The 16,735-nt window shown below is 35.9% G+C and overlaps 1 protein-coding gene across 3 annotated transcripts in view; it reads right to left on the bottom strand.

The window, feature by feature from the left end:
* VWC2L (von Willebrand factor C domain containing 2 like) overlaps positions 1-16,735 on the bottom strand; it is a 417,121-nt gene that overhangs the window by 127,021 nt on the left and 273,365 nt on the right. For 2 of the 3 annotated variants that reach the window (XM_084999023.1, XM_021076096.2), the window contains exon 3: positions 1,735-1,864. The exons of the other annotated variant lie outside the window; for it this stretch is intronic. In XM_084999023.1, coding sequence (XP_084855149.1) covers positions 1,735-1,864 — 130 coding nt within the window. The remainder of the gene's footprint in view (positions 1-1,734; positions 1,865-16,735) is intronic. 3 annotated transcript variants of the gene reach the window in all.

Raw genomic sequence — 16,735 nt, 5'->3', positions numbered from 1 at the left:
TAACCATTCATATACTTTATGACAGTTAGGTCTCCCTGGAGCCTTCTTTTCTCCAGGACAAATTATGCAAACTCCTTCAGTCTGTCCTCACAGGTCCTATTTCTCAACCATTAAATCATCCTAGTCTTCTTCCTTGTATCTTTTCCAGTTTCTTCAGTATTTTTTAAGAAATATAAAGTCTCAAATTTGGTATCTCTGTATATATTAGATTGGTTTGAACTTCAGGAGGATATTTATCTCCATCTTCTAAGTCAGAGAGATGGTCACTTTGACACAGGTCAGTTGGATGAGAGGAATAAGAAGAAAACAAGAAGCCAGGTGTGCCATTTAGAATTTGACTCAGTGGATTTATATGATCAGAAATTATAAAAAAAACTGTGCCAAGAAAAATATTATAAGGGTTCTTTATAAGTCATTTGAGAAGATACCAAAACACTACAGTTATAAAAAAAAAAAAAAAAAAAGAACAGCTTTCGTTTCTTCTTTGGCGAAATTACCTGATCCTTTTTTTTTAAACTAATTATAATCATGCAAAGGAAAAGATTAGTAGGTGAGCTCACATAATGACAATTTCAGGAAAAAATGTGTAATAGAGGAAGATGAGTACTGCTAATTCAAGGTAGGGCATAGGGATTTGGCATTAGAGTGACCTCAGCCTAATTAAGAGCTAGAACTACTTTTTCATGCAGGTATTAAGGCCAAGAGGTTCATTTGTGGAAAGTTACATAGTGAAGCTTTACTTTTTGGTGGTATACGACCAGTAGCAAGAGTATGATGTTGATTTTGCCCATATGCTGTCCCAGTTTTATGGGATTGCATTGTCTTCTCTGCAGCATCACCTTGACTTTGGGTGATTAGCACACCATAGTTATTACAACCTGTCCATTTACTGAGGGCCAAAAGGAACCTGTATACTTGTAAACCAGTTCCCTTCTATAGCAATTACTATGAGAACAAGTTGCCTTTGTAATAAAAACCTAGAATAAGAGCCTTACAGTTTTTAGTTTTCCCTACTTCAACTTCAGTGAATGAACAATTGAATTTTGTAATTCCTTGATAACTTTAAACCTATAGTCTTACCTATACCCAAAACAAAACACCTGGCATTTATCCTACTCTTGGTTCTGAATTATGTGCAATAAACTGCTTCATAGCCTTCACAAGAGAGAAGTTCAGTCGCTACAAAGAGATGGTACTATGTTCTTGCCAAAATTCTCCTTATGAATCAACAATAAATAATAAGGATCACAACAATGTCAGCTTATAAGAGCTTTAATTTCCCAGATAGGCATTCCCGTCGTGGCTCAGCAGTAACAAACCCAACCAGTATCCATGAGGATGCAGGTTCAATCCCTGGCCTCACTCAGTGGGTTAAGGATCCGACATTGCTGCGAGCTATGGTGTAGGTCACAGACATGTCTCAGATCCATCGTTGCCGTGGCTGTGGTGCAGGCTGGCAGCTACAGATCTGAATTGACCCCTAGCCTGGGTACTTCCATATGCCATGGGTACAGCCATAAAAAGAAAAAAAAAATCCCCAGATGGAAAGTTTCATGATTCATCTATTGCTGACTTATTTTCACTTTAAGGAGGGATAAAAATATAAATCAGCTATGTCCATATTGAAAAACCACAGGCAGATCTTAGAGGGCCTTTGCATTGAATGGTGTGGAGTGGTTGAAATATCTGTATTTTGCACTAACCCCTCTGAAAGCTAATGCAGTATGGTCTTACCATTTTTGCAGACAGGACAACATTGTTCTGGTTCATAGACTGGGTTGACACATTCAGGAACTGCGCAGTCTGCTACAACACAGTGAACTTCATTGCTGGGCTCACAGCGACACCATTCACATGGAGAGGGCTAGGAACAAATCTAAAATTAGCCCCTTTTCTCCTATAACTTAATGCTTGCACATTCATATGCTGTCAGAAGACAAAACATCAGTGTTTATATTGGCTTTACTGTATTAACTCCATTTACCATGTGTATGATTATTCTTTCCCCATGGAAGGCAACCTGGACATCCAAGCCAAGGTGAGTTGCCATGGGCAGCCCAGGTTGCTGTGTGCAACTGGAGCACTCAGGTATGACTTTTCCTATGTCTTATCTTTCTACTTTCCAAAGAAAGTTTTGGACAACTAACATGTCACTTCCTGGTTTGGTTTCCAGATACACTCATTGCTCTGCCTTCCTCTGGTAATAAGAATGATACTAGAACATGTGAAATAATTTTGTGCCATTTTTCATTTTTCTTCCTAAGAAAGAAAAGGATTACTGAGAAGAAAATGGTAAATGGACATTCTTGTCTTTGGTAGGAACTTTTTTTCAAGCCAACCTAGACTCTAAAGGCCTTTTTTTTTTTTTTCAATGTGAATTTTAGAGGAGATTGCATTTTGGATCCAAACATCTTGATACTGCTTCTTGAAAGAATTAGTGAATATTTTCATCTTGCCTGCTTGCTTTTATGAATGAACTAAAAATTGATCGACTTAAAAAGCCACTATTTGAGAGTCAGAGACTCAAAAAATGAACAATGATTAGAGAAAAAAATTTAAAAAGTAGAAGATGATTTTTGTCTCCAAAGTACTTACCGATCAAGAATGAGTTTGGGGTTTTATGTTTCCTTTCTAGAAAGTTCCTACAGCACAAATAATGTAAAGCTGTGGCCACTCTGTGCCTTTCTTATACTTTACAATTTCCAGCTCTCCCTTCTCATAAAACAGAGGTTTAGAATTCCGGAATAAGAAACTTGGAGGTCTCAGAAACTGTACAAGTCTATACTTCTCAAAACAAGTCATTTGTTCCTAGAAAATTCTGCCTTGAATTCCTGTCATGGTGCCAAAGTTTCTCACTTCCAAACTGTGTTAATTAAAGCCCTCAGCCTTTGTCTCAGTAACTGCTGTCCATACATAATGCCTTCCAGCTCTCGTCTCTTCATGACCTGACAACTTGGGTAGTATCAATGCTCCTGGACTCAGGTAGTCTATGAGAGTGGAACCCTTTCAACTAAGTTTTTAAAAATTAAATTTATCTTTGTTTTCTGCTTAAAGAATGATGGTCTTACTTTCAATTAACTATTTTACTTTCAAATTTAGTAGGAACAATATATTTAGCCATAGAATCTGTGGAGTAAGTATTGCTGTTTCTTAGCATGGTCGATAAGTTTATTGAAGGGTACGGTTAAGCTCTTTACCATGTGGTGAATTGTGTCAAGTATTCCAGAAAAATCTTTTGGATCATTCCCAAGGGCTAGAGTTTTCCAGATGTTCCTCTAGTGAATAATCTCAGTAAATTAAAGAAAATATTTGTTACCACAACCCATTGTTTAATAAAAGGAATTTTCAGTGGGGAAACAGTGTAAAAGACAGAAATTCATGCTGCTATATACTGCTGCTTATTTTGCAAGTCCCATTGTGATAGCTTAAATCCCCAAGCGAAATCGTCAGAAAGTGTCTCTTTTCTTGATTACTTGCAAAGAAGTATTTTGGCACAGCCTTCTGAATTACAGCCAGGACTTGTCTGCATTTATTACTAATATGAGAGACAAAAGGAGCTGCTAATATCATTGTTTCCACACCCTGCCTTTCCATTGCCATGGTTGTTCTTGCTGGATCATTTCTCGATGAAGGACGGGCTGATCTGTGAAAATCTAGAGGACCGATTCTGTATCAGTAATCCCAAAGAGCCTCCAAATTTTTCAATGCAAAGTGTTGACCTCAAAGCAACTGTGGTCTTTGATAAAGATTTTTGGCTGATTAGATTCCCAACACAGATTGAGGAAGAAGACTGCTCGGATTCAAATGGTGTTTGCTAAGTAATTTACCTATATCAAGTTACTTATTTTTTTAATAACCCTATGAAGGATGATTTGTCATCATCTCATCTCACAGATAAGGAAAGAGACTGAGAGAGGTTCAGTTGTCTTCTCAGGTCCTGTATGTGGTAGGGGAGGGGCAGGATTTGAATATATGCAGCCTAACTGCTACACCGTACTGCCATGGGATAGCAAGAATGGCTATTCTGTGCCCACAAGGATGGCTATTCTGTGCATCTGAGTAGTTTATTGTCCAATGCTTTGTACATTTCTCCAGGCAGACTGGATCCACAGGAATAACCATTAGCAACTGAATAATTGATTTATAGAGGACATATCCACTAACCACCCCCATTAGGTTTCATTTCACTAATGAGGGTGGTTAGTGGATAGATTATTAGGAGCTGTAGAGCTTCTTAAACTTCTGCAAATCTGAGTTCATAGAAAATTGTAATAGGATTAATTACATGTTGCCACAAGGCTCATGTTCTTGGGGACCTTGGCATCTTCAAGCCTTGGAACCTGGTAGCTACACTCATGGTAGCTATCTGGGAAAAGCAGTAACAGATAATGGTTCAGCAAAGGCCCCCCACCCCACCCCCAGGCCCAGGCATCTGCTTGAAGTCAGTGGAGACTGGGTGATTGTACATTGGAGTCCTGAGAAATACTCTGACAAAGAGCAAAGACTACAAGGCTTAGTGATAAAAGGGTGCACAATTTTTTAAAGAGGATTTTGAATAATGAGAAACAAATTAGAAAAAGAAAAGTATCAATCTAGCCATGGTAGCTTCTAATCAATTTCTTCTCTGATGTTGGCTTTTTTCTTATATTTATAGTACTCTGTCCCTTCCTGGCCCAGACTCTTGTCAGAAATATTATTTCTTTTGTTTTTATTCATTTTTTTTCAAATAATTCCTCTGTTAAAGTCTATTTCTTCTCAAGACTCCATGTGCCCATCTCCACACCCTCCAAACACCCTATCAAATGTAACCTACTGAACTTATACTAAAGTCTCCTCTGTCCTTTCCAGCCTTGCCAAGCCTCTTCCCTCTCGTAAGCTCACCAGTTCCAGTTCCGACACTGTTATTGTTTTCTTTCCTCACTTGACTCCTTCCACCCTCCCCTGCTTTCCATTGCGTTTCTAAAAGGCATTGTTTATACAGCCAGATGTTCCTAGGAGTGAGCAGTGTGCTACTCTGACGTAACTTCAGACTGTAAAAATCCTTCCCACCTTACAGAGTAAAACTCTGAAAGGTTTGGTGCTTTCAATAAATCTTTACATCTTAAGCACTGAACTGGTTACAAATTTCCTTTTATCAGGCTCTTCAATGTGAAAACTATAGATTAAATCTGAAAATGTCCCCATAAAACCAAAGATTAAACAATAAAGCTATCTTTAGAGAGGAACAGAGAACACTGGAACAAGTACTTGGGAAAAATTATTCTTGCTAGCTTTTTTTTAGAAGAACATGTACATGGCTTTTGTCAGTTAGAGATTTGGTCTGTAAGATGATTAAATGACACCACCCTGGAATTTTATACAAGTAAAATCATTTTCTAAGAAGCCTCACAGAGCATTTTATTTCAAGGAAAACTTCGAGAAGTAAAGTAGCATTCACTATACGTACCTTTACATAAATTTTAATTGAAATTAGGATTAGAGGTCAAATTTGTTAATATATGTATTAGGTGATCTGAATATTATACGTCTGTTAGCAATCTGTTTACCTCCAGCGTAGTGTTTTTTGAATATCTAATGTGGGACTCTGTTTAAGCAGAACCCATATATTTCATCTGATAATTCCCACTGTCACTGAATATATTTGCATGGCAAATCCAAATGCTGTCCCAGTTATCTCTAAAGTACAAAGGGGTTACCTACTAGATAGATATTTAGTTTATAATAGAGTCAACAGGGGATCTTTCTTAAATATTGGCTTAGGGGAGAAATCTTCCTCCTTGGTGTTGGAATGGAAACATGGTGATATGCATCATTTAAACAATGCTTAAATTCTGAAGACCTTGAAGCTGAAATCCCAATGTCACTGTCTGTGATTTTTGAAAATTCTTAGAGCATTGGAATTCCAGAATCCTGGAAACGAAAGAATGCTCCATGATTTTTTAAAACATGGAAAGTTGCCTGAGAACTAGTAGCTTAGATTACTGGAGTGACTGAATAACTCCAGAAAACATTGTCAAATATGTTCTTTGTCAGAATTTGGAAGGTAATGTGGTCATCACTAAAGGTCAATACAGGCTTATTAGAACACATTATTGGAGGGAGTTCCCATTGTGGCACAGTGGAAATGAGTCTGACTTATCCAAGAGGATGCGTGTTCAATTCTTGGCATCACTCAGTGGGTCAGGGATCCAGAGTTTCTGTGAGCTGCGGTATAGATTGCAGATGTGGCTTGGATCCCATGCTGCTACAGGCTGTGATGTAGGCCTGTAGCCGTAGCTCTGATTGGACCCCTAGCTTGGGAACTTCCATATGCCATGGATGTGGCCCTAAAAAGCAGAAAAAAAAAACTAAAACATGTTATTGGAGACTGGTTGCAAAGAGGTTTCCAGATGTTCATAGACAATGCACACTTTGTATTTTGAATACAATGAGACTTATTTATCAATATCTAAGGAAAGGCTGGATGTTTGGGCCACACAGCATTACCTCGTGGCATTATTCTTAGTGTAGTGGCTGTTACTGGCATTGTATATAGTGTGCCCAGGAGGAAATGATTATAGTCTGTAAGATTTCATTATATAAATTCAAATGTCAAAGTGACAATGGACACGGCATTGTTCAGTTTACTATTTTAATTTGATATGGTGTAAGATAACAATATTCTTACAAGTTGAAGAACAGTCAATTAGGCAGAATTGAAAAAATACTTTGTTGGTTTTATTTGGGTGGCTGTAGTTTCCTGGTGAAAAGCAAGTGCTCTATAGCTTTAGGACTTGAGTTACAGTCTCAGATCCCCTTCTGGCCTTAGTTTCTTAGTTTATAATATAAAAGAATAATAATATTACCAACCTCACAGAGTTACTGTGAAGCACATAAAATATGTAAGAAATATTACGATTATTATTCTCTTGAATACTTAGCTAGATGATAGCTTTCTGAACAGTCATTCCAAAAGTATAAAATGGGAAGCACACAAATATATTGAAAAGAATATTTAGGTTATATCTCTTGTTCAAAGTAGGATATGATTGCAGAGATGGTTGCAGTAAAGTTTTCCAGGACTTAGTTTGGTGGGGGGACTTGTGAACTAATAGATTTATTCATGTCAGAAACACATTGTAGAAAAATTCTCATAGAATCCTCTAGGTAAAGAGTAATTGTGAATGATTAAAATGACCATTAAAAAACACTCAGAATAAAAAGTCAACAAATCTATTTTCATTTCTTGAAGTCTCATCATTTAGATGTCAACTTAAATGCCCTCTCCTGGTAGGTCTTACCCGACTATCCTTCCAAGTCTTTCTTCAACACAGTGACCACTCAGTGCTCTCATCAGTTTATGAAATTACCTTATTTATTTGTTTATATGTGTTTATTCTTATCTGCATCCCCCATAGTTTATAAACTTCTTAAAATATATTATTTGTTGCTGTAGTCTTGGCACCAAGAAGAGATATTAGTACATAATAGATACTCAGGAAATATGTGGTAACATATGTAGTATTATTTATGCATATTCTATGTTTTCTTATTTGTTAAACTATACCTCTGGGCAACTTCCATCTGTGTCGTCATGCATGGATAGGATTCTGATTCAATAAGATATTTGAGTTTTATTTAAACATTGTAAAGGGCACTTTGAGGGGAAAGGGAGCTAATTATGAGTCATGAAATTAATAGTTGGGTTTTGGTATTATGGCAATAAACATAAACTTGCTCTCTAAAGGTAATTTAAAATTCATAATATCCATTGTATGGATCACAAGTTAAGTTGATCTTTAAGCACTCCATTGACTAGACTATCTAGTAGCAGATTACAGACTTCTATTGTACTAGAAAATACCACAAGTAAATTTAAGACAAGAATACCTGAGGAGGAATTATTAAAGGGTCTGAGATAAAGTTAGTCTCATTTTATAATGTACGTCAATTTCAATGGTTACTTATTAAACAAAAAGATTTTAGTATATTATAAAATATTTTTCAGGAAAAAGCCTCATTTTAAACTCGTCCTTTTTCCTAAAGAATGAGTTCAAGTATCGAGTCCCCCCAAAAAATATATCCTGAATATTCTGAGACACAACTTGATTCCTAGGAAGCCCTCTGTGAATATTGTTGAGGGTTGAAGGGATGGATACATAAATGGATGGGATATGTACTGAGTGCAAGTTCTAGCATACTAAACTGGATCAATGGCTTTCCTTTTGTCCAGGTGATGTTTGGCTTCTGATGTCTTGTGGTACTCCACTTCTTTGAGAATGGGCAAGAATTATCAGAGAACATAGCTCAGACTGCTTTCCCCTAAACTTCCTGTTAAACAACTATTTAAAATCTGATCTCTACCAAGGAAAAGATCCTGCTTTAAGAAGCTCTTTTCTCTTACAGATAATTTATGGCATAAATTTCATCACTTTATGGAACAAATCTCATTACTTTCAAGCGGTATGAGAAATTCGGAAGACTATTTCAAAGTTGCTGATGCCTGTCAGAAATCTCACTGTTCACTTCATTAAAATATACATTAAGTTGTACAGTACAAGAGTATTTAACATCCACCACCATTCCTGTAGCCAGTAATTTGCATGTGGCAGAAGTCATCCTGATAATCAATGGATCCAATAGATTTTAACCAGAATGCACAATCTGAAATAAGGCCCATTGTGTCACTGATTAAAATGCTCCTCAAGGTCTAGTGTCTAATGGGATTGTGGTGACCTCTTCAGTGATCTGTCGTATTGATTGGGGCATATTTGAAACACTGAGGTTGTAAGTCTCATCAATTTATGGACATAGAGCTGGAACTTCCTTATGAATTTTAATACTGCTGAAGCAAATAAAAAAATAGATGCTTAGTTTTTTTTTGTAATCACTTCAGTTGGTCAGCAAATGTATATAATGGAATCATTTGAGTAACAAGCTAAATAGTAGCTGTTCTTTCTGAGAAGATGGTACTTTGATAATATATTCTAGAATATTATTTCTAGGGTGTCTGTCAAAAACTACTTCATGCCTGTCGAAAACACATTTTAGCCAAGTTATAATAAAGGGTGCACATAGCTTTGCTCATGTAGATATAATAAAGTAGGTAGGTAAAAAACTAGAATTTGGAAATTATATAAATTTTAAAAATTCCTTATTCAACACATTTATTAAATGTGTATTATGCACAAGAGAATATATGTAAGATATACCTAGATAAATTACATAGCTATCTTGCCCTCAATAAATGACAATAGTGACAATCTAGATATCTATAAAGATGGGTTTTGAGTTTTTAAAACAACTAATTATTAGAATAACCTATGGCACTACTGTAATGGAAGACAATTAGTGAAGGTAATCTTTCTATTTTTATTTGCATTTACTCTGAGCTAATGTAAAACAAAAGAATATTGCAAAACCAGTTGATGAAATAATTTTAAACAATTAATTATTGAGTAGAAAAAGTTTACTCATTCTTTAAAATTAATCAGTTGCAACACAACAATGAGATTATATTCATATTTTTTTATCTAAAATATTTTTTCTAGAACAGTGATTTGAATATATTTTGGCATTTGCTTTAAGAACAGGCAACTCTATAATCCTATAGTGCCTACTCTGATAAACTTACAGTATATAGTACCATTTTTTTATCTGAATATTCTCAAGGAGTCTTATGACAATAAAATGTAGCCTTTTCTGAAAAATGAAGGATAACATGGAGAAAAATAAAATATAGATAAGAAGAACGTAAGGAAAAAAATCTCTTTAGTTGCAACCCCAGATTCATTTTAAGTAGGGAAATGTACACTTAACAAGGAAGTATCAGTGTGTATTTAAGAGGAACAAAAAAGGATGTTTTTGTTGTCTTTAAAATCTTCGAAAGAGAACCCAAGGTATAGACAAAGGCTGGTGTATTCAAGATAAAGACTGGATAAAGTATCACACCTATACTTGTGAAATAGCCTAGAAAAGCAGCCGCCTGTAGTGCTTCACTGATAAGCTGGATTGACAGTTGGTTTTGATACATGAAAGGTCCTTGACAAGGAACTGAATATTTTGAGTAGAGCCTGCATGTGTCTATGCTAAGGATGCTCCATTTGTCACCCATTTATGCAATGGGTGAAAAGTGAGCAACTGCATAACTTCACAGTTTTCCTGTTGACACTGAAAAGCACAGATTGTTGATATCAGTTAAAAGCTATCATCTACAATAACATTAAATCAAGGTCATGTGCAGATGGAGGAGAATAAAACACCATTACAATTCTACAGTGTGAAAGAAGTAAGAGACAATACCATCAGTTGTATTCTACAGGAAACACTGTACAGAGGTGATAACAGAAAGGAAAGAGGGCCACAACTCCAGCCTTCTCTACTCACATGAGTGATACTGAATTCAGGGCTTTTCAGGGTCTGTGGGTGGGAGTCAGACATTCCTATAAAAAAATCCATTTGTGGAGTTCCTACTGTGATGCAGTGGGTTAAGAGTCCAACTGCAGGAGCTCAAGTCACCACAGAGGCTCAGGTTCAATCCCTGGCCTGGTGCAGTGGGTTAAGGATCTGGAATTTCTGAAGCTGTGGCCTAGGTCAGAGCTGCAGCTCAGATCCAACCCCTGACCCTAGGTGTGGCCATTAAAAAAACATCCATTTGTATTGAGGGTGCCAATCAAATTATTACTTAAGAAATCTAAAAGTGGAAATATTTTCTTCATTTTCCATTTGCTGGTGACATTCTTTTACATGTTCTAAAGAGAAAGTAATTAAAAATTAATAGAATAAAGTGCTTTATAATTACTAATATGAAAATATATTCATTTCCAATTTTAAACCCAAACAGTAATTTCCTACTGAATTTTATTCTTCATTATTTGATGCTTAATTTATAGCTTACCTTATTCCCCCAAGAATATAATGGGATGGCATATAGAAAATATGAAAAATATTTTGAAAAAATCTTGACGAAGTTTTCGGATAAAACTTTTGACTTTGGCGTATATTTTCTGTGCAAGTATAGAAGAAACAGTCACAACTTTTTTTTTTAGGGCCACATTGCTAGCATGTGGAAGTTCCCAGGCTAGGAATTGAATCAGAGCTGTAGCTGCTGGCCTACGCCACAGCCACAGCAATGAGGGATCTTAACTGCATCTGCAACCTATACCACAAGTCAGCAATGCCCCTGAGAGGTGTTAACCCACTGAGTGGGGCCAGGGATCAAACCAGCATCCTCCTGGATACTACTTGGGTTCATTACTGCTGAGCCATGATGGGAACTCCCACAACTTTCTAACCATATATAAAAATTGTTAGTGTTATCATCCAGTGGAATTCAGCTATAGGATAACATGGAATTGGAACATTTGAAACTCAAATCCTACTATCAAACACTGGTGTATTACCTAGGACAGGTTACTTAAAACTCTTGAAACTGGGCTTTCTTAATTGTAAGATGGAATTAATAACAATAAGAAAGCTCTAATGGATTCTTATGAAACAAAAAGAAAATAGCATAATATTTGAAGGAGCTTGTAAATTATGTGGCGTTGGTTAAATGACTGTCAATGTCATCATTGCTTTGAACTTGACCAGTGTTTTGTTGCTGTTTTTTTTTTTTTTTAATTTCCTCTTGTCTATTTTTCAATGGCTTTGTATTTCTCAAGAAAGTATATTAATTATAAATTATTTTTATTAAACTATGGCATCCTAATTTCCACTATGAATTATTTGAAATAGTAAAATTGTAAAGAATATGTATGTTTTAGTTTTGACAGCAATTTGCGTTGCATATCTAAAATGTAGCAATATTTGCACTCAGGTTGTCGTTGTACTGAGAATGAAACTGGACAACATATTTTAGATAATTATATTCTTATTTTCAGAGATGAAACTAGATTCTTATTTACAGAGATGAAACTTCAATTTTTATTTATTCATTTATTTTTTTGTTTTGTTTTGTTTTTGTCTTTGTGCCTTTTCTAGGGCTGCTTCGGCAGCATATGGAGATTCCCAGGCTAGGGGTCCAATTGAAGCTGTAGCCACCGGCTTATGTCAGAGCCACAGCAATGCAGGATCTGAGCCAAGTCTGCAACCTACACCACAGCTCACAGCAACACCGCATCCTTAACCCACTGAGCAAAGCCAGGGATCGAACCCGCAACCTCATGTTTCCTAGTAGGATTCGTTAACCACTGTGCCACAACGGGAACTCCAAAACTTCAATTTTTAATCAGAATCTTGCCAAAAAAATAGATTTGCAGCAGGGTACTTTGTGCTCACATTTTTTTGAAGTACTGATTTGAGTATCTTCTAATTTCAGTATGAATGTCCTAGAGTATCATTAACAAAAGGAAAATTCTCTGTGATTGTCCTTTTTCTCCCTAAGTAAGCTTTCTAAATCTCAGTGGTCAAATGTTGCTATTTTAGCAGGATTTTGTTTTTAATGTTGGTGAAAAATGAAAGTTAGACTGAACAATTTTAATTTTTCCCTGTCCTATTTAGGAAAGTAAAAGTAAGCTAGCATACAGTGAAAATAAGTGGAGTTCCAGGAGTTGGGGTTGTTCTCTCTCTGAAAGGAACTAAGACTTAATTTGGTAACCATTGAGAATTTCTACAATGACTATGGCATTTATTTTATTTTTTTGATTTTTGTCTTTTTAGGGCCACACCCATGTCATATAGAGGTTCCCAGGCTAGGGGTCCAGTTGGAGCTGTAGCTGCCAGCCTACACCACAGCCACAGCAACTCTGGATCCTGAACCCACTGAGCAAGGCCAGGGATCGAACCCGCATCCTCATGGATACTAGTCAGGTTCGTTAACCCCTGAGCCATGACGGGAACTCCGCCTATGGCATTGCTATGACTGCAAAAGACACAATCAAGTTCCATGTTTTCTTTCTTTCTTTTTTTTTTAAATTTGTGTTTTTCTGATGTGGAAAGCTAAAACAATAACTACTTTGCAAAAATATTCCTAGTCAATCCTCACTGAATTCAGAATGTAAGTTTTTTGTTTTAATTTTTAATGGATAGGAATGCACTTTAGATGCATCTTTATTTACGGCCAGGGGAGTGTATATATATATATATTTTTTATTGTTTCCATAATAGCTGGTTTACAGTGTTCTGTCAGTTTTCTACTGTACAGCAGGGTGACCCAGTCACACATACATGTATACATTCTTTTTTCTCACATTAAAATAAACCATGTAAAATGGGGATCAGGGAGAGAGTTGTCCCTCATGTTAGCAGTGTTCTGCATTTCTCTCAGACAGATATGAGACTTAAGATGAAATATTTCAGATTTATAATTAAACAGGTATTCAGGAATATAGGACACACACACACACACACACACTCAAATGAAAAATAAGCCATCGCTATTCCATTTCTTGCATAATGTCCATAGTGAACCCATGGGATCTAGGCAGGTACAATGGAGAGAACACTGGAGTTAGAGTCCAAAGCTTTCCTTCCTGTTTATGAAATGAAGATAAAAGTATCTTAAAACCAAACCATTCAATGAAGGGATACAGGTGCAAAATATTTCATAAAATTGTCAACTATTATTTGTTATGTCCCCCAGGCACAGATCTGGTTGTGTCATTTCCCTACTCTGGTGATTTTCCACTCAGTCTAGGCTTTGGCCCCAGCCCCTGAGCCTGGCCAGCACATTATGAACTGGTGCCACACTTCCTTCTCACTCTTAGCTCTCACTTTTTGTCTCCGTTACACCCTATACTCTGGCCACTTGGTTTAACTTACTATTTGCTGAACTGGCTCTCCATTGACTTTGCCAGTTTTCCAATTTTGTCTAAAATGTTTTCAGTGCACTGAAATCCTCACTCTTGGGATCTTCCTAAGTTCTTCAGACTTAATTGCTCCCTTCCTCACATGCATTTCTAGAGCACTCATCACAGGCCATTGGCTATTAGTGGTACCTGTGTTATTCGTTTTGACAGACTAGCAGCACCCTGAGGTGCATACATCTTATACATTTTGGTATACCTCCCATAAGACCTACTGCCTTTCCACATTTAGGACATTTAATGTAATCAAACCATGGATCATATACGTTGACTTGAGAAAATGTTAGTGAACTTAATACCTAAGTAAGCAGACAATATACATATTTCCATTTATTAATATAGTAAGAGAGATATTACATTAAATGAAAAATACCTACTTGTTACACTAGCAAAGGAGAACGTGGGATATTGAAATGAAGGAAGTTTTTTTTTATCATTTTTGCTTATCTATTTCATCTGAGAATTCTCAGTAAGTAGGAAGTTATTCTATTACTATACATCTCAATGCAAAGGGCAAAGCTGTGATCCTTAGAGACAAGTGCACAAAGAGATATAACTTAACATGTCCACTGTTAAGTATGTATAATATATTTAAAATAGGCAAATTTAGATGCCTTTTAAAATTTACATATGTAGAAAGAGACCTGTAAAACCATCTACAAATCAAGTGGAACCTTTATCAGTGCCCAAAGAATCTGTATCCTTGAGGAATGCAGGTTAGATCTGATAATGGCACAATTTGAGGGAAGTAGAAAGGGAAGAAGAACATGATCCTAGATCGGAAGTTGGCAATTTTTTTTCTATAAAAAGTCAGAGAATAAATATTTTTTGACCCATGTAGGTCATATAGTCTCTGGAGCAACTACTCAACTCTATATTGCAGCCATAAAGCCAGCATACATGATATATAAATGCTATTTTCCAATAAATCTTTACTTATAAAAACAGGTAGTGAGTTGGATTTGGCTAATAGATTGTAGCATGCTGATCCCTGTCGTAGATTTTAGTAATATGTAACTGGCATCATCATTGTTATTTTGAATAAGTCATTGTCCATTGAAATTGCTTTGTGGAACACGAATTAATAAATTGCCATAAATAATCACATTAGCTGCAATTTTGGAAACTTTATAAAGGACCAGGCAATAAAAGATAAGCCGATGAGATATATAGATTTTTTTTGTTAACTGCCCATAAGAGGGAGATATAAGAATAAAGGATGATCTTGAGTCATTTACAAAAATACTTCTTAAATTGTTTCATTGAACACTTATGAACTTTAAGATGTTCAGAGGAAAAAAATTGTTCTGTCACATGAACTTATGAAATACTGGACTAGATATAGGTTAATAGTAGTAAAAATGTCAGATCGCTTTTATGAATCTTTTATTGTGTGCCAAGTAGTTTTTACTGTTATCTTGATTTTAGAGATGTGTGCACTAAGACGTACAGAGATAAAGTAATATGCCTAGGTCATATGGCTGGTAAGTGATAGGACTGTCTTTAAAATGCAGTTTTCACCACACTGTTGAGCTCTCAGCTGTTGAATTGTGTTCACACTGACTCTGAAACTTTAAAAAATTCTCACTGTCAGTATATTAATGTGCACTGTACCTTTCCAAGAGATGTTAAAGCAAGCATCATTTCTCAATTTATTTGACCATGAAAAAAAATTGAAAGTCTTACTGAAAATCCAGATGATCATCAGAATAACCTAGAAAACTTCAGAAAAATGTAAGTTTAAATCATTTTGATTGATATTTAAGAGGGAGAGGTCAAGGAATGTGAATTTTTGTAATATTCCTGCCTTAGGTGATACTGATCACAGACCAGTTTAGGACCTTCCTTTTTTTTTTTTTTTTTTTTTCCTAATGCCACACAACTAGAGGTTTTTCTATACCTCATCTATTTTCCACACTCCATTCCTGCCAGGTAGTAAGAGGTGGGAGTTGGCAGAGTGGAAAAAAAAATTAAGAACATCAGTCCTCAGTTCCTAAGATCACTAAATGTATGGAAAGAGCAGTTAACTTAGTTCCTTTGTTTCTTCCTAGCATAACGTAGTCTCTGTGAAAATAAATAGGTGGTGTTTAATCTATTATAATTTTATTTTGCCCTACATTGTTTGGTTTAATTATAGAATTTTTCATTTTTAGACAAAGGATCCCCATTTTATTAGAGCCTTTGCAAACTTAGGATTCTTTTGCAAATTGTCCTCTATCTGTGTCAAAGACTGATTTTAGATATGCCAATATTTTATTGTTCTTGTCTACTTGGAACTCTGGGTTGTCATGGAGATGGCTTCTGATATCACATTTCCATAGACAATTGGATGAAATAAACTTTTACGTCCAATATTTTTACTGGAAAGGAAGATGTAAATGAGTGGCATTTCCCTGTTAAACCTGAAGGCATAAAATATAAAGATCACAAGAAAGAAATATATTAATACCATCTTTGCAAATAGTGAGCTATGACAGCCATTGTGGTGTTTTCACTAAGTTTCTGTTGGTCTTTGTTTTATCAGCTTCAAAGTTCTTTTCCAGATCTAAAATTCTGTTGTCAGATCTTAAAAGTAAGGACTTACATTATTAAAAACAAAAACAAAATCATAACTTGTCTTATATAAATAGAAGAATTTCAACTTATATAAACTCAGAGACTAAATATCCAATCCCATATCAAGAAATAGCAAAGATAGTCAAGGGTCAATATTAAAACAAAATGATTTCAAAGTCTCAATCAGGTAATGTTTAATTAAAAGAAAATAGAAATTTTGGGGACTTCCTGTTGCGGCTCATTGGTAACGAACCTGACTTGTATCCATGAAGATGCAGGATCCCTGGCCTCACTCAGTGGGTTAAAGGATCTGCCATTGCTGTGAGCTGCGGTATATAGGTCACAGACTTGGCTCAGATCTTGCATTCCTGTGGCTGTGGTGTAGGCAGGCAGCT

The sequence above is a fragment of the Sus scrofa genome, chromosome 15 (genome assembly GCF_054392235.1).
Source record: "Sus scrofa isolate SSC_HxYL_T2T_F1_AM1 chromosome 15, Sscrofa_HxYL_maternal_Yorkshire_Landrace_v2.0, whole genome shotgun sequence".
NCBI classification, from domain to species: Eukaryota; Metazoa; Chordata; class Mammalia; order Artiodactyla; family Suidae; genus Sus; species Sus scrofa.
Note: the sequence above shows the minus strand (reverse complement) of the source record. Positions and strands in the feature narration are given on the sequence as shown.